At 34.7% G+C, this 25986-nt stretch overlaps 1 protein-coding gene across 2 annotated transcripts in view; it reads right to left on the reverse strand.

Annotated features, from left to right (window-relative positions):
• The window catches only part of LOC150090994 (26S proteasome non-ATPase regulatory subunit 11-like), a 158184-nt gene that overhangs the window by 84126 nt on the left and 48072 nt on the right, over positions 1-25986 (reverse strand). For both annotated transcript variants that reach the window (XR_016547367.1, XM_090380996.1), the window contains exons 5-6: positions 25441-25498; positions 9261-9372 (exon numbers count right to left, since the gene is read on the reverse strand). Coding sequence is in view for 1 of the 2 variants with exons in the window: in XM_090380996.1 (XP_090237122.1) it covers positions 9261-9372; positions 25441-25498 (170 nt within the window). In the remaining variant the exon portion in view is untranslated. The remainder of the gene's footprint in view (positions 1-9260; positions 9373-25440; positions 25499-25986) is intronic.

Genomic DNA, 25986 nt, shown 5'->3' on the forward strand with positions numbered 1-25986 from the left:
AATGCCTTTTTATTAACTACACTGGTATGCAAAATTTAAGGACCAGTCATTTTTTCTTCTGTAGCTTCTCGTAAGAGTGGCCTGGATATGGGAAAAGCATACCGAAGGAACCTCGTGAGGTACAGAAATGAAGGAAACAACACAGACACAACAACGGAAACAAAACGGTACAGAGCAGCTTTATTCAAAAATGGCAACATAGCACTGGGTGCCATGATACAAATGCATCACTGCCAAAGATGGAACAAAGGGAAGAGGTGGTCCTCAGTAGGAGATATGGCCACCCCCAATATTGATGCAGGCTTTGCACAGCCTGTCCATACTTAGAACAATGTTGTTGATAAGTTCTTGCAGTAACATCAACCATTCCTCTGTCAATGCTATCTTCAGCTAGTGAACAGTTTCTGATGGGTATGGACGTGCCGCTAGGCAAGTCTCCAGAGCGTCCCATATGTGTTCGATGGTATTTAGATTGGCAGAACAGGCAGGCCAATCCATACGAAAAATGTCCTTACTTTCCAAAAACATATCAACAGCTGCAGTGCGATGGGGTGTGGTGTTATCATCCATAAACGCGAACTCAGGGCCAATGGCACCTCGGAACAGACACACACAGGGAAGGATTACCTCAGTACAGTAGAGTGCACCGGTTAAAGTACCGCCTTCCAGTATCTGGAATTGTGTACATCCATCCAAGATAACGCCTCCGCAGACGAGAACACCTCGACCGCCATATCGATCCCTTTCAGTGATGTTTGTGCAGTGATACCATGTACCAATCTCTCGCCAGATTAGCTGATGTCCAGAATTGTTGCAGAGACTGAATCTACTCCCATCAGTAAAGAGTACCTTAAGTAAAGATTTTGTGGTGTAACCTTTAGAAATAGTGTCGATCCTTAAGTTTTGCACACCAGTGTATTATAACTTGTCACTTATTATATCACATAAATTTGAAACTTGGCATTTCAGACCTGTCTGCTGGAAAACCATGGTGGTCACTAGGACAGTTAAACTATATTTAGTTTTAAAAAAAAAAAAAAAAAAATTTGGATACATTTTAATTCAATCGTTTCACAAAACCTGTTATCCCTTTTTTAACTATTATCTGCAAGGATTGCTACTCTACTTTTACTAACTTGGCATTTTATTTCAGGAGGGGAGAACATCAATCATTTTAAACATAATGTAATGTAGTGCATTGCACTTGCACTGCTTGGTAATATAGGTTTTTAAACTAGTTGACTACAAGTATATTTCTTATGTAATGGTTTTTGAAGAATTTCATACAAACACGCACTTTACACTATCTTCTACATCTATTTATGTATCACTCAATTCAATTTAATCAACTTCAGGATCTAAATTCCAGAGAATTTCTGTTTCTGCAAATCAAATTCAGACAACAATGGCTGACAGGTGCAATCTCCTCTTCCAATTTTAAAATCTTTTTTTGCACTGCCATCTATTATAAAACTGTATTTAGAATTACTCAGAAACACAGATAAGAGATTGTAGCACTTACTGGAATATTTCAAGACAATTCATACATAAATCGATGCATTATTTGGAATGTAATTGAAACAAACTTGATGTTGTTGTTATTTGGTTTTTAGGAGCATTAGCAACTAAGGCCATATTGCTCTGGGAATATGCAATGGTCATTCCCTGACCTTTCCGCATCCTCCGTATTTGGTGGTCACGGGCTCGAACCCCGGTCTAAATCAAGAAGCGTGTGCTACACACAAACAAACTTGAAACACACACAAGTGCATATGTAGTTCTCTAGGTCCACATAAAAAACATGTAGTGTATACTACTTATTGTGATAACTGTTTGATCATGCAAGTCAAATTCTAATGAACAATACTCTGTAAATCAAAAAAGTACAATAAACATGATATTCACATTTGATCAAGATTGATTTGCTTTTTTGGGCACTGGACAAGACAGTTTTCCACTAGAAGGACTGGGCCTTCAATCAGTGTTCTTATAATGATGACTAAAAGTTTGCTTACCTCTTTTGCAGCATCTTTTAATGTAACTGAACTGACTCCACCAGTCCCAGGTGCCTTATTCAATTTTAGCTTCAACAGTTTCCTTCCACTTTCTTCTCAGTTATCACAAAATCTTGCTCCCACTTATAACAATATACTTCTGGTATCCCCATTATTAAAAACTTCTTCCCACATATGTAGCTACAAAATATTTATTCAGTTTGTCAGCAACCTGAACAGGATCATCAAAGGTTAATGGATTCACATACAGCAGACCAACATTGTCCATCCCTTTTCATCTTGTGTTAACATATAGAAATAAAGAGGAATTTATACCTCAATGCTTTTTTGTAGAATACTTCAACATGATGCACTCCTGAATTCGATCAAACATAAAACTATATTTTTTTAATGGCTTCCTTCCCTCAAAGACATGTGAATGGTCCAACATGTCCGCAATCGACAGCTAAGGTCCCCCAACCCGACCACCAACACACAACTCTGAGTGCTAGAAGACATTATTGTCTTATAATAAAATCATTAAAATGATTATGGTGTATGAAAGTTAAAATAATTAAATTAGTTCAAATAATTTAACACAATTTTGAAGAACAATTTGAGAAAGGAAGTTGTTCAAAATTGTTTTAAATTATTTTAACTTTCATACACTGCAATCATTTTAATGATTTTATTATAAGACAATGTCTTATGGCACTCAGTTGTGTGTTGGTGGTCGGGTTGGGTGACCTTAGCTATCAATCGCAGATATGTCGGGCCATTCATATGTCTTTGAGGGAAGGAAGCCATTTAAAAAAAAAAAGTTTTACGTTCGATTGCATTCAGGAGTACATCATGTTGAAGTATTCTACAAAAAGCATTGAGGTAAATTCCTCTTTATTTCTATATATTAGTGTACAAATGTAGAACTCATTGAGCATCACAGCTCTGTTTTTTTATTTATCTTGTGGTAACATAAAAAAAGAATTCGTTGCTACTTTTTTTCCCATTCTTAGCCAAAAACTTTTCATAATCTGCCTTGGCTTGTCCAATTATGCCATGCATTTTTCTTCACTCCACTAGTTTTATCAGTTCATCTAACATCCATTCAGGTCTACACTTGAACAATAGCTCTTAGTATAAAAAGCCTAACAGCTTCTTTAATTAGTTAACTCAACACTTCCCATTTAGAATTTGCAGTTGGTACATGATCAGTTGATCCCAATGGAAAGAATTTAAAAACTGCCTAAGACCACTGTACTCATCTTTATGAAAGCAAAATCCTTCCCTTTACTCTTGACAATAGTTATATCTTTAAATAAATCCCACATCCATACACTATGCAATGTTCTCCATGCATTAAGAATCTCCTTTATCAGAGATTCATAATGCATGAAGAGTCACTGCCAATAATCAGATCAAGGGAATTGCTTTCTCTTGCTGCCTCTCTAACATACTGGTGTAGAAAAGTCACTCCATAATAAGACATTCTGATTTACAGAACAACTCTATTGGTCTGTACAGCTTTTCATTATGCCCATCAGTTATTTCACTTAAAACATACTATTGTCATTTTCAATATGGTGAAAAGTTTGCTTACCTCTTTTGCAGCTCTTGGGGGGGGATTTTTTGTTGTTGTTTTCCCCCAAAGCTTATGTCATACCAAAATGATACTCTCTTCCTGTCCTATCTGTCCTTCCTGTGCACACTGTATATGATGAATACACACTGTGTTCTTCATATTCAAAACCTGCATCCCCTATGTCTAAGTAGTACTACTTCTGCTGTCTTTTTGTAGAAATAGCAAAAGTCATCAAATGCAGACATTAACACTAATTAAATTTTGATGATTTAACCAATAATTCAAATTCATCAAATTTATTTGCTATATTCGTATATTCATTCGTATATTTATCGCATTTAGTGTACAAGAAAGAACATGTGCCTGTTTTAGTTCTTAGTAACATATGATTAGAAAAGTCACCCCATTGTAAGAAAAGTAACACAGTCCATGTATCTGTTTGTCCCGTGACAACCCCAGCAGGCCTTAGAATCCCCAACACATTGCTTTTAAAGGCGCTGCATGTCTCAACAGAAGCAATGGAAGAATCAATTTCATCTCTGCCTGAAGCTGCATGTGAACTATTAATCTATCAATCTCCCAACAGTTTTCTGACTCACCTAATACTGCCCTGACAGCATTAGGAAATTTTATTGCATCTCTTCTCTTTAAATGTATCCTATCCCTGTAAAAACAGTCTCTCCTGTTAGGAAACATAGACTGTGCTGAGAAAAATTCTACCCCATGAGACCTGCACAATGTCTCTGGGGCTGAAATGATACTGAAATGATTAACAAGGGTCTCTTCATGTACTCCCTCCTAACGTGTCTGGACAAAATTCCAAATTCTTTCAAATTTAATCCTAACTCAAGGTTTTTTTCTTGTATTGCTCTATACCTGTTAAGTAAATTCTCAACTTATAAAGCAACTAGTTGCTTTATAAGTTATAAAGCAACTAGTTACTTAATTTAAAGAGGGATTAGTAATATTTGGAAGAAGCAGATAAGCTTTGTTTTTTTGCATCAATCTCCCATTTTAATACTAATGCTACTACTAATACTACACACTAAATAAAGAAAGTTGAATTGCAGAAGTTTAATTCTAAGTTAACTAAAACATAATTTAATAACAAATATAGAAATAAAAGTTAATTTTTCAATGTGCAAGTTATACATTTTTTGAAATCGTTTAAGTCTTAGAATTAGGAAATCTTCATTTCCTAAGGTTTTTCCAGTGATATACAGCAACTTTTAAAATTCAAACTAAATCTAAACCACACCAATAACTAACTGCTTAATAACACATTACCATCCGCTCAATGACAGAAAAATTAAAGTATCTGACTTTCAGTGGGAAAGTCCAGGGTCTCCATTAGACTTAAAACACTTAATTTTTATTTATGTAGAATACAAACTTAAATTTTACTCCTTTTTCTCACAATCAAATAGCAAAGAAAGAACAGAAATGCCTTTTAGAAATAAGTCTTCTACAATTCATTATTTCTTATATATTAGCATTAAAAAGACACTTGATGCAAGAAAGAAAGATTATATAGAATCAGCCAAAAAAAAAACAAAAAAAAAAACATTATTTCACCCATCCACTCGCTCCAAATGTTTGTCAAGTTCTGCCTGAATCTATTTAAACTATCAACTTCTACGACAGATGGAAGTTTGTTCCACCAATCAACCACCTGCTGGCTGAAGGCAAACTTTCGCACATCTATCCTACAACCGTCTTTCCTCAATTTGAATTTATGCCCTCTCAGGCGATTATTCTGAGCAAGAGGAAGAATCCCATCAGCGTTGAGCATGCTCAAACCATTCAAGGCTTTATACACCTCAATCAGATCACCTCGCAGGTGCCTAGTTTCCAGACACTGAAATTTGCAAAACTTAACCCTATCTTCGTAAGAGCAACCCTTTGTTCCATTCAGTAATCTTGTTGCCCTTCTCTGTACTCGTTCAAACAGCTCTACATCCTTCTTAAAATAATACCTCCTGACCTCTATACAGTACTCAAGGTGTGGCCTGACCACTGCCTTATACAAGGGGATAATCACCTCCTTATCACTGCTAGAAAAATTCCTGTATATCTTGACAAGACACCATGAGCTACTCTTGCAGACCATCTGCACTGCTCAGAAAACTTCATATCTGCCTGCACAATTACCCCCAGGTCCTTTTCATTCTCTACCACTGTCACTGTAGTACCACAGAGTTAATATGTTACTCTGGGATTACTGCTTCCCATATGTAGTACTTTACATTTGTCAATGTTAAACTTCATTTGCCACCTCTCAGCCCATCTGCTCAACTTTTTTCTAGATCCTGTTGCAGCAGTGTACTGTCATTAACAACCCTTCCAACCTTCGTATCGTCTGCAAACTTGGACATTAATCCTGATATACCATCATCAATATCATTTATAAATACAGAAAACAACAATGGACCCAACACTGAACCCTGAGGACTCCACTAATAACATTAGTCCATGAAGAGCAGTGTCCATCGATTACCACTCTCTGTCTCCTCCCACTCGACCATCCCTTTATCCACAGCAGCAATTTGCCTCCAATGGCACACTGCTCCAATTTGTGCAGCAGTCTTCCATGTGCAAACAGTATCAAAGGCTTTTCTAAGATCCAAATATATGATATCAAAGTTATTCTTTGCATCCAGCTCCTTTGTGACTACATCATAGTAGCCAATCAAATTAGTCAGACAAGACTTACCCTTAACAAACCCATGCTGTGTCCGAGCTATAACTGAAGTCTTGTCTAGATGATCCTGCAATGCTTCTTTAACCAGTGCCTCCATTAATTTCCCTGGAACAGAAGTTAAACACACAGGTCTATAATTACTTGTGTCAGCCTTTGATCCTCCTTTGTGGATTGGAGTCACATTTGTACATCTCCAGTCCATGGGTACCTCCCCTGAGTTCAGGGAAGCTCTCATAATTATGGCTAAGGGTTTGCTTACTTCCTTTGCTGCCTCATTTAATATAACTGGATAGATTCCATCCACCACAGGTGCCTTTCTTGTGTTTATTTTCAACAATTTTTCCTCCACTTTACTCTCAGTTATTACAAGATTACCTACCTTACTGCCAGAGTTGAATACACCTCTGGCATTCCCCTCCCTGAATAACACCTCATGTATGAATGTCGATGCAAAATATTCGTTTAGTTTGTTAGCTACCTGAGCAGGATCATCAACAGTTGAACCATCAATATCAAGTGGACCAATCTGATTCATCCCCTTCCTTCTAGAGTTTACATAAGTAAAGAACTCTTTGCTCTTTTTCTTTGCATCCTTTTCTAAAGATTTCTCGTAATCTGCCTTTGCCTGCCTAACCTCCTTTGTAACTTGGTTACAGACCAGCTTATATCTATCAGAGGCTTCTGTGTCACATGTTAATTTATATGTATCCCATGCATTTTTCTTCTCTGTCGCATGTCTAATTAGTTCATCTGACATCAATTTAGGCCTAAATCTTGAACAATATTTCTTCGTTGGTATGAAAAGCCCAGTAGCTTCCACGATTAATTCTTTGAATGATTCCCATTTTGAATTTGCTGTTGGTAACATCATCAGTTGGTTCCACTGTATAGAATTTAAATACCGTCTCAGACCAGCATAGTCACCTTTACGAAAGCAAAATCCCTTCCCTTTACTCTTGACGGTAGTTACCTCTTTGAGTAAATCCCTCTTCAGCACACTGTGATCACTGCCACCAAATGGTTCCTTTATCTACAGAGTCTTGATGCATAAAGAATAACTAATAATTAGACCAAGAGTATTACTCCCTCTAGTTGTCTCCCGAACATGCTGCTGTAGAAAACAATCATCCAATAAATCCACAAAAGCCTTCCTAGTGTGTGAGTGACCAACCCACAAATTCCAGTCAATATTCGGGAAATTAAAATCCCCCATTATAAGACACTCTAATTTACTGGCCCACTCTACTTCTTTGCACAATTGCTCATTATACTCATCAGATTCATTAGGCCTATAAAACACACCTACTCTCATTTTTCCTTTCCCAGTGCTTATGTCACACCAAACAGACTCAACATTGCATTGTCCACCAACATCGATTGGATGCACTTCCTTAGACTTTGTGTTTCTTAACTAACAGCATAACCCCTCCTCCCTTCCTGTCCTGTCTATCTTCTGTACACATTGTACTATCCAAATTGCAGTTCTGCACTGCTTATGTCTGTGTGACACCATGTCTCTGATATCCCAACAATATCTGCCTTTTATGTATTGACTAGCACTTTAAGCTCATCGAATTTATTAACTATACTCCTAGAACTGGAGTATAGTTACATGCAAGTATACATGCACCTGTTTCTACTCTTAGTTACCCTAACACAGCCCATGTATTTACTTGTTCCACTATGACTCCCAGCAATCCTGGAAATTTCCATTGCCTTCCTTTCCAGGCTGCTGTTCAATTGCATTTCAATAGAAGTAGTGCAAGAATCACTTTTACCTCTGGCAGCGTCTACTGTTAATCTATTAGTTCGTATCCCCCCCAAGCTAGCAGATTTCCGACCCACCTAACTCTGTCTCGTAGCATCAGCAAATATTCTTGCACCCTTTCTATTTAAGTGTATCCCATCCGTGTAGAAGCAGTCTCTCCTGTTAAGAAGCACAGACCAGGCTGAGGAAAATTCTACCCCTTGAGCCTTGCACATTCTCTCCAGGGCAGAATTGATCAACAAGACTCTCATCATATACTCCCTCCTATCGTGTCTGGGCAGAATTGCAGACACTTTCAAATTCAACCCTAACTCACAGATTTTTTTCAGCATTGTCTTGTACTTGTTAAGTAATTCTGCCGGTCTCCTACTCGTAATATCATTAGTGCCAACATGTACAACAATATCACCCTTTGTGCCCTTAAAGGATGATATCTGCCCTACAACATCATCAACCTTTGCCCCTGGCAGACATACCCTGGTCCTGTTCCATCTATCCATTTTGTGCATTCTGCCTTGGGGTTGCCGCTGTGCTGCGTGATGTTCAAGTGCAAGCTCTGGCATTGATGTGGGCAGCTGAGAGCTTAAAGGACCCCTCAATTTAAATCCTTCGAGAACATCCAACCTGTCCTTCAAGCTCTCATATAGGCCCATAACAATGCCGAGTTGGCGCCTGATTTCCTCGCACCCCTTACATCGTGCACACACAAAGACAATATCAATGGCAATATCATGTCCTGTCATGTCCCCTTGGCAATATCATGTCCCGTTCCTGATTGCTCCAGAAACATCAAACAAGCAGTGCATTTCAACAGACTTATTCAGAGGACAACCGCCCCCCCCACCCCTCTCAGTTCTCCTTAGCCACAGCACTTCCACTAGTTTGAGTCTTTTGCTTTGCTGCTCTGGTCTGAGTCATGATTTCTATTCAAGTTCAATAAAATTCCAATACAAAATATAACCCTAAACCTATATCCCAATGCAGTTATAAAACTATATATATGTATTTCGGTATCGAATATTATCTCCAAGTTACTTTATATGACTTTCTTATCCTCTGTCATGTATTAATTTATGATGTTACGTTTGTAATAACTAGGTCACTATATTTATTTAGTTAAAAAATTGTGCTGTTAATTTACTGTGCTGTTATTTGGACTTTATTTATTGGACTATAGTAATCAAAGATAAATATTATTCTAAATGTTTTAAACCTTACCTAGCTTTTGGTAAATTACTAAGTGCATGATATACTTTACTCTCTAATAGCTGAACCTCAACTAGTAAATTCTTATCATCCAATTTCTTCAATTCTTTTAACAGGGTGCTTCCTATAAAACAAAAATCAGAACTAAAATAAAGCAACGAAAATGTTTAAAAATAAATTTGGACTTCAACATTTTTTTCTCTCTCTTTTAGTTTTAATTTTTAATAAAAATAAACAAATGTTGAAGAAAAATTTCACTACTGACATTCCTCTACCAATGATTATGCCTTTCAAGCAGTATGTATTTATGCTTTTCATGTGTGGGCTCTGGGGTGGGGGAGAAATGTACATGTATCTGGATTTTTTGCTTTGTTTCAAATAATGTCAGTTTATTTACAAATTGTCTTGAAATCTTCCAGTACATGTTGCCATCTCTTACCTGTTTCCAACTAATAGCAGACACAGTTTTAATAGTTGGTAACAAAAATTAGAGTTTAAAATCAGAGAAGGAAATCACACCTGTCAACCACTATTGTTTAATTTGGCCTATAAAAGTTGAAATTCTCAGGAATTCAGATCCAGAAGTAGGTTAAATGGAAATGAATAGTAAATAAATAGTGTATAGGATATTATTGTATCAAAAAAAACAGTAGAGTTTTTATACAATGTTATTATTGTTTTTTTTTTTTTTTTTTTTTTTAAGATTTAAAAAAAAATGATATTTCACTCTGATTTGCCAATAATTTAAATGTTGGGAAATTAAGTCAAATAAAAGAACAAATTACTATTTGAAATCATTTAGGCAAAAAATTTTCATTTCTTCAAAATTTACAAAATTTCACTACAAAGAAAGCCACTCCACAGCCCACTGCTAGAAAAAAGTCACTGCCTGAGATCACACACATTTGACACACTCACTGAAAGGCTTTTAACGGTTGATGACAAATTCTCACCTGTGATACCATTATACAAAGTAATTAGCATATATTAGTGCAATTGCATCATTTCCATACGTAGCCAACTACTTAAGTAGTTATAAATTGGCATCATTAAGTATATCTCATATTGTGAATACCTTCACAATGAGTTGCTATGATATTGCTCTACTTCGAATAAGTAATGCTTCACCATAGGAGAAGACTATTGTTACTTATTCTCAGGGGATACCATTACCCATACAGCACCGTTTTGGAGCTTATTGGCTCCTCATCGGTGGGTGGGCAGGTACCCTGGTGTTGCAATGATGACAACCCAGTTGCGAAGTATAACTCCACAATATGAGAGATGCCTGATGGTGTGGAGTAATTTAAATTACAATACAGTAATTTATAACTACTTAAGTAGTTGGCTATGTACAGAAATGATGCAACTGCACTAACTTGTAAGCTAGTCAGCTCCCTACGTAACCTCAGGCTCTAGCCCTAAACTGTATTGCAAAGTAATTAGTCATTTAGTTGGCCAAACCTAAGAGAAGTTCCGCTTAATTCTGCAGATATAACCAAGTGAATTAGCGTGGATTTAACGTAATTTTGTACCAAGCCATTCAAAAAATCTCCCATAGTTGTGTGTTTCGATTGTTTACTGCTGGAGAGACAGGAAGTGAATGAAATAGTCAATAAGAGTTTAAAAATTAATTGGATAGTATGAATCAGAGCTGTACTACTCAATATGTTCTACTTTGATAATAATATTAGTAAAATAATAAGAGGAGTTTACCTCAATATAGTGCATAGAACACTTCCGTATGATACCCTCCAGAAATTAAAACGGAAAAATCGACAACTTACTGGTACATTTGAATAAAATATAAATAATTAAATAATCAATTTAACACAATTCAAATCAATTTAAAACAATTAAAAGTCAAATTAACGTAATTAAAAGAATCTAACGAAAATATTCAAAACGATTTTCCTTCCTGAAGCTGACAACACTTTTCGACCGTGTGTCGTGATCACAGGAATGAAAATTACCGAATCGGGTTAAACCTGATACTTAAATAGAGATTATTTGTCTTTGCACATGCGCGTAAAGGTCCACGCATCGAAGATCAAATATGGCCGCCGAACATTAACCGAATTCTCGTGTAATTTAATTTCAACGGTTTCTGCAATTAATAGCAGCGTATAATTACGTTGAACGTTTAAGCATTTTGGCCTCGTTAAATAAAAAAGTATGTTTTTCGTTAATGGCATGAAAGGCTAATTCTGACGCTGCTGAACGAGAAGCACGAACTGAGGCTTCATGTTGATTTACACGAATATTAAGAGAAAATCGGGTCGAACCTTGATAAGACGAGTCACAATCACCGCAAGAAATGTTGTATACCAGATCATTAATTTGTGTTGTGAACGCTGAAAGAACCGAGCGATTGTTCAGTATAGTGTGTAACTTCCGTATTGGCCTATTTAAATTCGGTATCTTTAAAGAATCTGTTAAGCTGTTTGTGCCACTGTTCAACATATGGGACAGAAATAAAGTATTTTTTGATATTACTATTGTTGATTGGTGTAGTATTTTGTATCCTATCCTTAGCTTGTACCCTAATTCGGTTTATTGTGGTAATGGAATAACCCCTGTTTAAGAATCTGCTAGTTAATATTTGTATTTTTGAGTCCAAAGCAGAATCCGTCGTTGAATATTTATAAGCATTAAGAAATTGATTAAAGATAATCGATCTTTTGTAGGTGAATGGGTGATAGCTATTATAATGTAGAAGCATACCGGTGTTTGTAGGTTTTCGATAGATGCTAAATTGTATTTTATTCGAGTCCCGGGTAAGCGTGAAATTTAGAAAGTTTAATGACTTTGTATCCGTATCCCCCTTTCCAATGTAAATTTGAGTCTAGAATGAATATTATTAAACGAATGTAATGGATAGTATTAATGTCTTGGATAGTATTACTATCGGTAATAACTAGAACATTGTCTAAATACCTCTTGGAATGTCTTGGATAGTATTACTATCGGTAATAACTAGAACATTGTCTAAATACCTCCCATAGTATGTGATACGGGTTCGAAAAGGTGTCAAATGTATTTGCTCAATTGTTGAGAGATAGATCTCTGACATTAAGCCACTCAGGCTCAAATCCATTGGTAATCCAAAAATTTGTTTGTATACCTTGTCTCGAAAGGTGATGTAGTTAGCCTCAACTAACAGTTTAATTAAGTGAAAAATTTCCTTAATAGGTAGCTTCGTATAATTAATCGGTGTCGAGTTTTTATTTAACATATCCCAAATAATATCTAATGTGTATTCAACGTTTACATTCGTATATAATGAGGTAACATCTAGTGAGAATAAATTGTCATTGTCGCCGAGTCTACAGTCTTTAAGCTTATTGAATAATGTATCGTAGTTCTTAATCCCAAATTGTATTACCTGTCTAAAGGGTTTTATAATGTTATATACATGTGTGGCTAAGGATGAAAATGCCGAGTTCCTGTAGAAAACAATAGGTCGAATAGGAAACCCAGTCTTGTGTAATTTTACCTGACCAAAAAGTGCAGGAATATTGTATGTTCTGGACTTCAATTCCTTTAACTGAACCATCGTAATGTAGTCGTTTTTTCGATACGTGGTTAACGTTTTATTGTATTCATTGACCAAATTGGTAAACAGTGCCGGGTCTACTTCACGATAAGTGGAGGTATCTGACACAACTGAATCTAACTTATTAATATAATCATGTTTATCTAGTATTACCACTGTATCTCCTTTATCTGCCCTTTGTATAATAATGTCCTTATTTCCCCGAAGTTCTCGTAAAGCTGAACTGTCATGTGTATTCAATTTAGGAAGTCGCGTTTCTTTTATGTTATTCACTACTTGGTTAACTTGTTGAATAAATACATCTTTTTGTGGAACATTACGAAGTCCAAATTCAATATCAATTATGCATTGTTTTTTAGGCAGTTTTCGAGGTGGTAAATTATAATTTAGTCCTTTGGATAAAAGCAAAATCTGGTCCTGCGATAGTGTACACGAGGAAAGATTTGTAACCTGTTGATATGCCGGTTCGTTGGATACTGGGTGAGGGGGTGTTCGTGAACTAGCTGACATATTCTGTGGTAGCACGTTGTGTGTCTGTGGTAGCACGTTGTGTGTCTGTGGGGGGGAAGTCACCCAACTTGTATGAACTTGGTCGCAAGCCCGCGACAATGTGTTAGAATTCGCATGAACGTGTCTTGACCTATCCGATAATGTTTGCAACTTATTAACGTGTCTGTTTTTTATTTCTGAGGCCTGTGCTTCCCGTCGCAAATCTATGGAGGTCTTCAATACAGACCAATCGTTCGGATGTAGATAATTTTTTAATTTATCGCGAAGCTTCCTAACCTGAGAAAGGTATTTTTGTTTATTCGAATATCGAGATTTTAAGGCAAGCTTAACAATATTACGCGATGTCGCCTGTGTTAGTTGCTTTATGCCTGAAATTTTTTGATTTAAATTCGCCCTGGAAAACTTCGGAACGATGTTGTTTTGAAGGCAATATTTTAGAAAAGAAATATGGTAACTTTGGGCCGAGTACCTTAGCATGGATTTAATGTAATTTTGTACCAAGCCATTCAAAAAATCTCCCACAGTTGTGTGTTTCGATTGTTTACTGCTGGAGAGACAGGAAGTGAATGAAATAGTCAATAAGATTCGGTAATTTTCATTCCTGTGATCACGACATACGGTCGAAATGCGTTGTCAGCTACAGGAAGGAAAATCGTTTTGAATATTTTTGTTAGATTCTTTTAATTATGTTAATTTGACTTTTAATTGTTTTAAATTGATTTGAATTGTGTTAAATTGATTATTTAATTATTTATATTTCATTCAAATGTACCGGTAAGTTGTAGATTTTTCCGTTTTAATTTCTGGAGGGTATCATACGGAAGTGTTCTACGCACTATATTGAGGTAAACTCCTCTTATTATTTTACTAATAATATGCTGTTTATCCCAACTGCATATTAGATACTTTGTTAGTTAAAACTTTATTCTCAGCATGAATATCAAAACAAATGCTTATTTTAAAAGTCATTTACCCCAGCCATCAACAATGTCTTTCATAATAAATCAATAAATGGTTTCACAAAATACAATGGATCAATTTAAAAATCTGAAGAAAATAAAAAAAAATTTAAATGTAGAGATTTCTGCAAATTATATACACAGTATACTTTCAGTTTCTAAATATATTATTCTAAATACTGTAGCAATTTTTATTGTTTTCCATGGTGTTGATTTTAATTGGCTGGAATTAATACATTTGAATGATACTTCATGGAATTTTCAGTCAAACCTAAGTGAGTTTTCTATTATCAGCCTGCTTTGTATTATTAATTGTTCTGTATTATATTTGTGTGCATTGCCTATAAAATATTTATCCATACTAACAATCATAGCTATTGAAAGCTATGATTGTTATGTCATGCTTATATTTCTTCTGTGATTAGTTTGCTATATTTCTCTATGTATGATTTTTTTAGCACTGCCATATAAAACCCTATGGCCTGTGTTGTTGTCCAGGGTTGGTTGTTAATACTGTATCTTGACTATTGACAGGGTCAATCCCACAATTTTGTGTGTAGGAATTATTCAATAGATGTATCACTATACTGATAATACCAAAATAGAAAAATTCAAACTTTATGCTGTTATTAAGTATCTGCATCTGAAAAGCATACTGCAACAGATGCCATGCTGATATGCTGGCAACACTAGTGTATATACAAAGTGCCTTGCAATTTTCTTTCCTTTCTGTAATTTTATAAATTTTTTGGTACTTTTCTGAAGTTACTTTCTACACTATTTTGTAAATTTAATTCTTATCTTTTCTAAAGCTAATTTTGCCATATATTTTTTTGGTATCTTATAGGCTTAAATTTTTAAGTTCAGTAGTGGACAGCTGGAAAAAGTTCAGTAGTGGACAGTTCCAAAAAGTTCAGTAGTGGACAGTTCAAAAGTAGATAAAGTTTTGGTAACTGCTTATTTACTGTAATATTACATTTTCTTGTGCAAATGCATCACTAATCCATAGCTAAATATACAAACTTTGGTTTGTAATGAAATTCGGCCATGAACTAACATTGTATTTGCATAAGATAATGTTATAGTTCAAATTTCCCATATCTGAGGCTTTTAGACATAAAATTTTATTATTATTGAAATATTTTATTAATTTAAATTCTAAATTTAATTCTGTAACATTCTGTCAATTCAGTTCTTACCTTAACCTGTCACCAAACCTGCGCGAAAGATTGTTTTTCTTTTAAGCATTGTAGAATCAGCGTGAGTCCGAACACATGCATTTAAAAAATCAAGAAAATCCAAAACTCTTCACTTTTTTTGATGACACCCTTATTTTCAATATTTTCTGAATACAACTGTGAAAGATCCATTTTTTTATAGTAAAAACGTATACTGTATTTTTAATTAATTCTTCAACTTAAAACTTCCTTTAGACCTGTCAATGAACAAAATGCATAATGAAAAACCCATGTGTGTCAACAGTTTCATTCCAGATGATACTGTCAATGTCACAAAGCCAGAGAGCATTACTAATTGAAATAAAGCATGTGTCAATAAAGCCAGCTCATTGTCAATAACTGTACATGACAGATGCCACTTAATATGCACATATAATTATATTTAACTTAATTCCTAAATTTTCCTAACTGTGCAATAATTAACAGATTTATGGAATTTTCAGTGGGGAATTAAAAAAATATATATATTTTTGAAAACAGGAAGATAACTCAGCCATGTCTATTTCTCATGAATTCCATGCTCATCTTCAATAATATTCATATTTCTAGACAAAATCTCATATCTCTATTAAGGATTATCCTGACATCTCTTTTGGAAATAAGCACATCACAAATATTGCTTTCTCTACATTAAAAAAACTGGGTTTTCTTTTTTAGTCTCAGCATTACTTTTCTTTTAAACTATTCACTCTCTACAAATCTCAAAACCATCCTACCATGGAATACTGTTTCCACATATGGGGTGATGCCTCAAACCTCTCAAACATGTGCACATAATTAAATTTAACTCAATTCTCACTATGTGCATATAATTAGATTTCTCAAGCTCCTAGACTCCATTAAAAGAGGGCAGTCAGTTTAATTAATAACCCATCACTTAAAAAGCTTTTCCACCCTTTGATATTGATATTCTGCTTCTGCTACATGCCTTTTCTGTAGACTTCCACGGGCACTATTATTGTGAATTAGCATCTGTAACTCCCCCATTCTTCCAAAACAGTCTGAACATGTGCTACAAAGAGCCAGCATCCAAATCCAAACCCATAAAACTAAACTTTTCCTCTTCCTCATTTATCCCTTCCACTTGTTTTCTGGACCAACCTTCCTTCACATGTATTTCTTGAAAAACTGCAATCTATAGAAATTCAAATCTAATGAAAGTACTGTCTGTATTCTCAGCCTTCAAACCCATACATAGTACACCTATGTATGAAATTAGAATCTATAATATTATAGATTCTAATTTCCTTTTTTGATGGTGTTTTCAATGAGGGAGAGGGTGGGAAAGAGCCCACAAAATATCCTCTTTTAATAACCTTGCTATTCCACTTTTTCAGAAGAGGATACCCAGGGTTGTACTCTATACAGTAACCTTTAAATGCTGGCAGTGAGAGAAAGCTGTTGTTAATTTCAATATATATATATATACACACACACATATATATACATACAGGGTGTCTCAAAAATATTGGTACAAACGTTTAGGGGAGGTAGGTAACATTTAAAGGAATGTGAATCGCATAGGAACCCATAAAGGAAATGTCACTGTAAGTTGGTAGACGGCGCTGTTCATCAGTTCGCGAGAGGGAAAATTTCTGGTTTACTCGTTCAAGCAGTAATTGCCCCACGAAGAGCATGCATCGATATACGAACTGTGAGCTGGCAGACATGTACTTAATGTATGGATTAGCAGAGAGCAATGGACGAGCCACTCGATGAATCTGTGGAGAACGCTTCCCAAACAGACATATACACCGTTTGTTTGCGTGTGTGCATCAAAATTTGTGCGATTATGGGACATTTAGAGGTAACAGGAGTAGTGTGGGCAAATACGTTCGACGTGAATTCTCGCCATGGAAGAAAGTGTGTTGAATGCCATCCAGAATAATCCTACTACCAGCACACGTGCCGTTGCCTCTGCCATAGGAGTGTCTCGTTGCAATGTACAGCGTGTCTGGCACGATGATTCCTTACACCCCTTTCATCTCGAAAGGGTTCAGTTACTGCTCCCCCAAGATCATCTTGCACATGTGGCTTTTGCGCAGTGGTTTCTCCAAGAAAGTGTTCAAGACTTGAATTTTCCAGCTTATGTTTTGTTAACGGATGAGGCTTATTTCACTCGGGAAGGCTCACGACAACCCACATGGTGTGCACCCCCATGCAGCACAACATTGCTTCACAACAAATGTGTGGGCAGTTATGGTCAGTGACTGCTTAGTCGGCCCATACCTGTTACCATCCCGTATGAACTTCGCTAAATATTGGATCTTTCTTGAACAAGTTCTACCAGGGTTACTTGACGATGTTCCAGCAAATGTGAGACACAACTTTTGGTTTCAACATGACGGGGTGCCTGCCCATTATGGAAGGTGGGTTCGTGACCATTTGAACAGGCGTTTTGGGCGTCGATGGATTGGCCATGGTGGACCCATTGCCTGGCCCCCACACTCATTTGATTTATCGAGCCGTGATTTCTTTCTGTGGGAGGCCCTCAAATCTATCGTGTATGAATCGCCTATGGAGACGGAAATGGATCTCATGGCGAGACTCATCTGCGCTGCTGCTACTGTCAAAGAAACTCCAGGTGTGTTCGACCATGTCCGCCAATCCATGCTGCGTCGGTGTCACGCGTCTCGTGGTGGAACCTTCGAGCATCTGTTGTAACATCATGAAATACATCCATCTCGTACTCCATTGTTAATATTATGTCAAATAAATGTTTGCCACTAATTACTGTCTTGTGTCATTTCTGCTTCTTGTGCCTCTGCTACTACTTTCCCGTGACGTTTCTGGTTATGGGTTCCTATGCGATTCACATTCCTTTAGATGTTACCTACCTCCCCTAAACATTTGTACCAATATTTTTGAGACACCCTGTATGTGTATTTTTTTTTTTTTTATTAGAATTGGCCAGAGCAATGGGTTCTATATCCTATTGTGCTATCCCATTGTGCTGGAATTGTTTTGATACTTGTAACTATCAAAAATGGCATGTTTATCAGACATCACTATCTCATCTTTCATTTTGTGCAATTTCACTAGCAATATAGAATTCTTCCACAACCATATTTTTTACTATTTTACTATCAGGAACCATAATCATATTTTTTACTATTTTACTATCAGGAACCATAACCATATTATTTACTATTTTACTATCAGAACCATATTTCTGAACATAATTGCATGATTAGCACAACTAAGAGAAAGATTATGTTTCATGATAAATGATACAAATATATTTTCAGTAAGTACAACAGTACTGTGTTTACTATGAAATGCTACTCCTATCTTTGCATTTCTTTTCATGCAGTGTATATTATACATATGGATACTTGATTACAATTGTATACAACAGGGGTGGCCAACAAGTCAATTGCGATCTACCAGTCGATCATGAAGAATTTTAAATATATATATAATATAGATTAGTCAAAATCTAAATATTATTATTATGCACCCCACTGAATACACTTATTACAAATCAGTTGAACCAAATGACTGCCTCTTGTTGCCGCGCAGCCGCTAGGCTTGTGTAGTGAAAATTCATAGTTACGTTGTGGAGAGCATAGTGTATGCGTCGAATTCTTATTTAGCTTATTTAATATTAATAACTGGACAGTACTTACATGTTAATTTAATACCCTTTGATTTAAAATAAATACTACAAAAAAGAGTAAAACGTATCATTTTCATCAAGAGTGAGAACTAGAATACTTTTTGTAATGATAAAAGAAAAATGTTGTTGTTTGATTTGCAATGCTTCCGTGGCTGTACCCAAAAAAGTAAATTTAGAAAGGCACTTCACCGCACTCCTGGTAAATACCAATCAGATTTTCTGCCTAATAGTGACCTTAGAAAAAATAAATTAAAAGAACTTAAATCCAGATTATTCGCACAACAAAATTTCTTCGTGACACCAAATTTACAATCTAAAGCAGTAACTGTAGCATTATTTAAAGTGAGTCATTTCTTGCAAAAAAATGCAAACCATTTTCTGATGGTCAATTCATCAAAGACGCATTTTTAGAAATAACAGATTATCTTTTTGAAAATTTTAAGAACAAAAATGAAATTAAAAGTGCTCTTCAAGCTCTGCAATTATCTCTAAATACTGTGATGCGATGCATCATAAAAATGAGTAAAAATGTGAGGGAACAATGCGTGTTCATATTGCTAATTGTGTGTCCTTTTCTTTACAACTGGATGAATCGACAGATGTCAGTGATACAGCCCAATTGCTGGTTTTTGCTCATATTGTTTTCGATGATTCTGCCACTAGAGAAGAACTGCTGAGTATTTCATTAAAAGAAAGAACTAGAGGTCTTGTATATTTAATGCATTCAAAAATATTATTGAAAAAATTAAATTACCACTATTTAAGCTCGTATCAATAACAACAGATGGAGCTAAAGCAATGAGGGGACATCTTAACAGATTCATCGCATTGTGCCAAAAGGATGATGAATTCCCAAATTTTTTGAGTTACCACTGTATCATCCAGCAACAAGTGTTAGCCAGCAAAAGATTAAATACTAAAAGTGTTATGGACATAGCTTTCAAAATCGTGAATTCCATCAGACGACAATCTCTTCAAAGGAGACTTTTCAAAATGCAACTTGATGAAAATGAACCAGATCTAACATTACACACAGATGTGAGGTGGCTGAGTAGGAGTAAGTTTTTACAGAGATTTAGAAATTTGCTGAATGAAATTAAAAAATTTGTTGATCAAAGGGTAGATGATTATCAGCAACCACAGGATACGGAGTGGTTGTGTGATCTGTCTTTTTTTCCATATTTTACCAGTAAATTAGGTGATCAGAATTTGGAATTACAAGGAAAAAATAAAAATGTAGATTTTTATTTTTTCTTTTTATTAAAAAAGAAGGGAAAAAAAAAAAAAAAAAAATCAAAAAAAAAAAAAAAAAAACGATCATTTTGCAAATATGCAAGATCATTTGCAAAAATATCCCATTTTTGAATTTTATAGTGAAAAAAATGTTTCTGAAATTTAGAAAGTTGTGGATGATTTTGAAACCAGATTCAGTGATTTTAAAACAAATTAAGACATTGTTCAATATATTTCTTATCCATTTAATGACGACTTAGTTATGAAACAAATTGCAGAAAAAAAAAAAAAAAAAAAAAAAAAACGCTGAGATTTTTCACATGGAGAAAATATTACTTGAAAATGAAATTATTACATTGCGAAACGATATCTTCCTAAAAGCCAGATCATCATAAAAAGACTTGGAAAAATATTTACCGAGAAAAGTATCCAAAGGTAAAAAAATGCAGTGAACTTTTAATTTCATGTTTTGGTTCCACATATCTATGTGAATCAACCTTTTCGTATTTGAAACAAAAAAAGACGAAGAATCGCTCTACTCTTACAGACTTGAATACAGAAGATTCTTTACTGTTGGCCTTATCACAGTATATCCCGATTTTGAAAGCTTGGCAGATGACATTAAGACACAAACTTCACATAAATTAAAAATTTAAATACATATGAATTTAAAATAAGAATTCAGAATCGTATTTAATTTTAAAATTTATAAACAACATTTTTCAATATGTGTTGATTAACCTTTTTAACCATGTGCAATGAAATGCTTGAGACAGTAGATTGTGGCACGTTTTGAAGAAAAAAAGTCGATCACATCACAAATTAAGTTGGCCACCCCTGGTATACATCATGTTCCTGTCCCTGAAATTGAAAAATCATATCTACATACAGTACACAAAGCAAACATGTTACTTTTTGTAGATTTTAAAATATGGATATTACCAAGGGACACTGTCAATTACTTTCACAAAAAAAATTAAAAATATATTACAATGAATATTACTATATCAAAAGGTTCTGGTGCCCCCCTGAGCTCCCCCCCACCTCATTTATAAGCTAATAAAGGTTTTCTGATAATTTTATTGTTTATTTCATTCAGTTCATTTTATTAAAATCTTAAATAAAAATAATTTATTAATTTAAATTTAATTTTAGTTTAAATTTAAATTTTGAAATTCAATGATTAACTTTTCAAGCCTAACAGCTGCAAATCTTTTGCATCATTTCATTCAGATCTAAATCCTTAGCAATGTCATGTTCAATTGAGAAGGTTACCAATACATCAAACCAATCTTGTATCATCGTGGAATCTAGGTAGGTTTTTATTAACTTCATCTTTGAAAAAGCTTCCTACAGCACTGGCCACTGATACTGGCAAAGTTACAAGAATTCTCAGCACCACAGAAAGATTTGCTAATGATGCCATCAAACTGTTTGAGCACATGAACTGCAAGATTTTCATTAAGAATAATTGCCCTTGAAATGGTTTTTGCAAATATTTTAATTATTCATATAAACTGATGATGGAGATGACCTTCCGATCACTATATGCAGAATTTTTAAATCCATATTGGAATTTATTATTATGCTTTACAATCAAATGAAGCTTGTCTTTCAATGATTGGATTATGCCATCCAAAAATGTTGAAAAAGTGGGTCCTAAAATTTTCCTTCTCTATCGTTCCAACTTCATTTTTATGTTCATTATCAAGCATTTTCTTTTGGAGCAAATTATTGTCTACTCAAATTCAAGTTCAATTTCCAATTAAATTGCCAACTTTTTGGCATTACCTAGAACAGTGTTTCTACCAATCTTTTTTGGATACAGACCACTTTTATATTTGAGATAGAAGCCATAGACTACTTTGATATTTAAGATATATGCCACAAATTACTTTTATATTTGAAGTGGAAGTCACAGAACACAAAAAAAACTAAACATGCAAATATATTAATAAATATTTTATAAATACAGTGATATGTAGTATACATTAGTTTTTTCACAAGTTTGTGTATTTTTCCCATGAATGTTAATTAAGATTGTTACTTACTTCAAAAAAGGTCTGTTTTACTGTTACTTGTAACTTATGAAAGTGGACCACTTTCATAAGTTACAAGGATCACAGAATGGGAAACAGGGCTTAGAAAGTATTTAAATTTATCATCTGTTTTACAATTTTAAGGTATTCAATTGATTCTGAAAGCAGAGAGGCAGCTTGTGACATATTCCAAGTGACTTCTTAGAGGGCTTTACCTATAATATTTATTTGGCTCAAAGTGCTGTACAAACAATTAGGCAGTAGAAAAATTTGCTTTAAATACTTTTTTGAGAATCAAAAATTCTGACCGTAATTTCCTATAGAGAATTACTTTTTTAAACTGTTCTGCTTGTTTCCTGAGAGTGACAGTTTTTCTATTGCTCTTTCAAAATCCTTGTTTGTCATGAATTAAAAGTTGAAATGATAAAGCTAGGAAAGTTGAACTGAGGAGGCCAAGAGCCGTAACGAATTGGCTTTCGTTGTTAACGTCTTCAGTTGGCGATAGTGGGAGGGAGAGAACACATGTATTTAAAAGACTATGTTCCCGTGCTACTCTTTGATACATGTGGTAATCTCAGGTGCATGAGATTCCAAGCCGGTGAGAGGTTATAGGGTAGTTTGGCATTTAATACATTAAATTTAGAATGATGACGAAACCACTCTATAATAAGGGCTTCGTACTGAAAAATTTTAAAACTAGATTTTAATTTAATGATGGGATGGCTGAATCAACTAAGGGGGTGTGGTTGTGGGCTTTGTTTGATGTTTTTGTGGAGCCATATTTAGAGGTTGTACTACCAATGTAGCATGCATTACAGGTTTGTTGACATTTAATTAGATAAACAATATTGTTGATGTCGCTGATTTGATATTTATGTGTGTCTTTATATGAATTAAACATTGATCCTAGTTTATTATATGTTGAAAATATGAGAGTGATGTCTGTACCGGTAAATAATCGACGGAACTGTCTAGCAAGATCACTGTGGTAAGGAATAACAACATGTGTGTTATTGCGTGTAATGTGTTTGGATGGTTTGTTGATATTATTTTGGACGGTGGTGATAATTTTTTGGATTAACTGAAGAGGATATTTTCTGGATATGAATTTTTCTGTAAGGTATTGGAGTTCGTTGGATAGGTCTTCTTATGTAGAACTGTATTTGATGGCATTATAAATTTGATTATAGAGGACAGCTTTTTTTGTACTAAGTAGATGATGCGACTAGAAATGTAAATATTTTCCGGTATGGGTATTTTTTCTGTAAATTCTAGTTCCGAGTTTAGTATCTGTTTTATATTGTTCATTCGTTATTTGGTTTTTAGGAGCATTAGCAACTAAGGCCATATTGCTCCGGGATATGCGGTGGTCATTTCTTGACCTTTCCGCATACTCCGTATTTGGTGGTGACGGGCTCGAACCCCGGTCTAATCAAGAAGCGTGTGCTACGCACTGCTGCTCCTTCCCACCTGGCTACGGAGACGCCATCTGTTTTATATATGGTGAAATATATAAATCTATCTGAAATATACCTAAACTCCTATCCGAAACATACCTAAAATCCATAGAAAATCAAATTTTACAAACTTTCCCTCGGGAGATTAAATTATATACCCGATACGTAGATGACATCCTTATCATAGGAGACAAAACCATAATTGATAACCTTTTTATTAAATTTAATTCAATGCACGACAGATTAAAATTTACCCTCGAATTAGAAGAAAATGGACAGATTAATTTCCTTAATCTCACCATATATAAAACAAATACTAAACTCGGAACTAGAATTTACAGAAAAAATACCCATACCAAAAAATATTTACATTTCTAGTCGCACTTAGTACAAAAAAAGCTGTCCTCTATAATCAAATTTATAATGCCATCAAATACAGTTCTACACAAGAAGACCTATCCAATGAACTCCAATACCTTACAGAAAAATTCATATCCAGAAAATATCCTTTTCAGTTAATCCAACAAATTATCACCACCGTTCAAAATAATATCAGCAAACCATCCAAACACATTACACGCAATAACACACATGTTGCTATTCCTTACCACAGTGATCTTGCTAGACAGTTCCGTCGATTATTTACTGGTACAGACATCACACTCATATTTTCAACATATAATAAACTAGGATCAATGTTTAATTCATATAAAGACACACATAAATATCAAATCAGCAACATGAACAATATCGTTTATCTAATTAAATGTCAACAAAACTGTAATGCATGCTACATTGGTAGTACAACTTCTAAATATGGCTCCACAAAAACATCAAACACACGCGCATATCACCACAACAATAGCTTTAGAACAAGACAATCAAATACAGAACTCACGTTACATGTACAAGCCCACAACCACACCCCCTTAGTTGATTCAGCCATCCCCATCATTAAATTAAAATCTAGTTTTAAAATTTTTCAGTACGAAGCCCTTATCATAGAGTGGTTTCGTCATCATTCTAAATTCAATGTATTAAATGCCAAACTACCCTACAACCTCTCACCGGCTTGGAATCTCATGCACCTGAAATTACCACATGTATCAGAGAGCATCACGGGAACATTGTCTTTTAAATACACACATTCACTCCCTCCCACTATTACCAACTGAAGACGTTAACAACGAAAGCCAATTCGTTATGGCTCTTGGCCTCCTCAGTTTAACTTTCCTAGCTTTATCATTTCAACTTTTAATTCATGACAACCAAGGATGAAGACGTGCACTTCTATTTCCTTGAGCATATTTTAAACTCCATTTCCAAAATTTAAACGTAATCCATATTAATTCCAATTTTTAAACTAAACTACCATTTTATCCTATCTCAACATGTCGATTGCAGATTATATAAAAAGGTGAGTACCGCAAATTAAGCTATGCTATTAATTTGAGTCAATTTAAATCAGTACTTTAAGAATTCTACAATTTATCTAGCTGTACTGTTAATTATTACATTCTTTCTAAGACATTGAAAAGAAGAATTTTCTTTTTTTTTTATGTAAACTACTAAAATACTTACCTAACTGCAATGCATCAACAAATTTTTTTGTGTCATAATACAATGCAATCAATCTTGCCTGAAAGTAAAATAGGAAAAGATAAATGAGGAATGATTTGTGAAAGTGACATGCATGGTAAAATTAAAATTTACTTTCTTAAATTGCAAAAGAACACATTCACAGCTAAAATTATGCTTCATAGTTGGAAATTAAATGATTATAGCAAAAGCACAAAAAAAAAAAAAAAATTTTGATTGATTCAAGAAATATTTTAGCATTAAATCAGCTCACACACCAAGCATAAGAATAAGTATTTACTGTAACTAAAATATTTACAAATTAAAATAAAATAACTGCTATTATATTAAAAAAACTGCTATTATATTAAATTAAATTATATACATGTAAAAAAAAAACATTAAAACTGATAAAATCCTTGAGATAAAATACACTAAAATAAACCGGATTAAAAGCGATAAAAACAATAAAAATCTCTGGAGCTTTCGGAAGCATCGGCTTCCTTCCTCAGCAGTAACAAAACTTCCTGCAGCACGTCCATATATAAC

The sequence above is a fragment of the Mastigoproctus giganteus genome, chromosome 1, assembly GCF_048544385.1.
Source record: "Mastigoproctus giganteus isolate SK-2022 chromosome 1, ASM4854438v1, whole genome shotgun sequence".
NCBI classification, from domain to species: Eukaryota; Metazoa; Arthropoda; class Arachnida; order Uropygi; family Thelyphonidae; genus Mastigoproctus; species Mastigoproctus giganteus.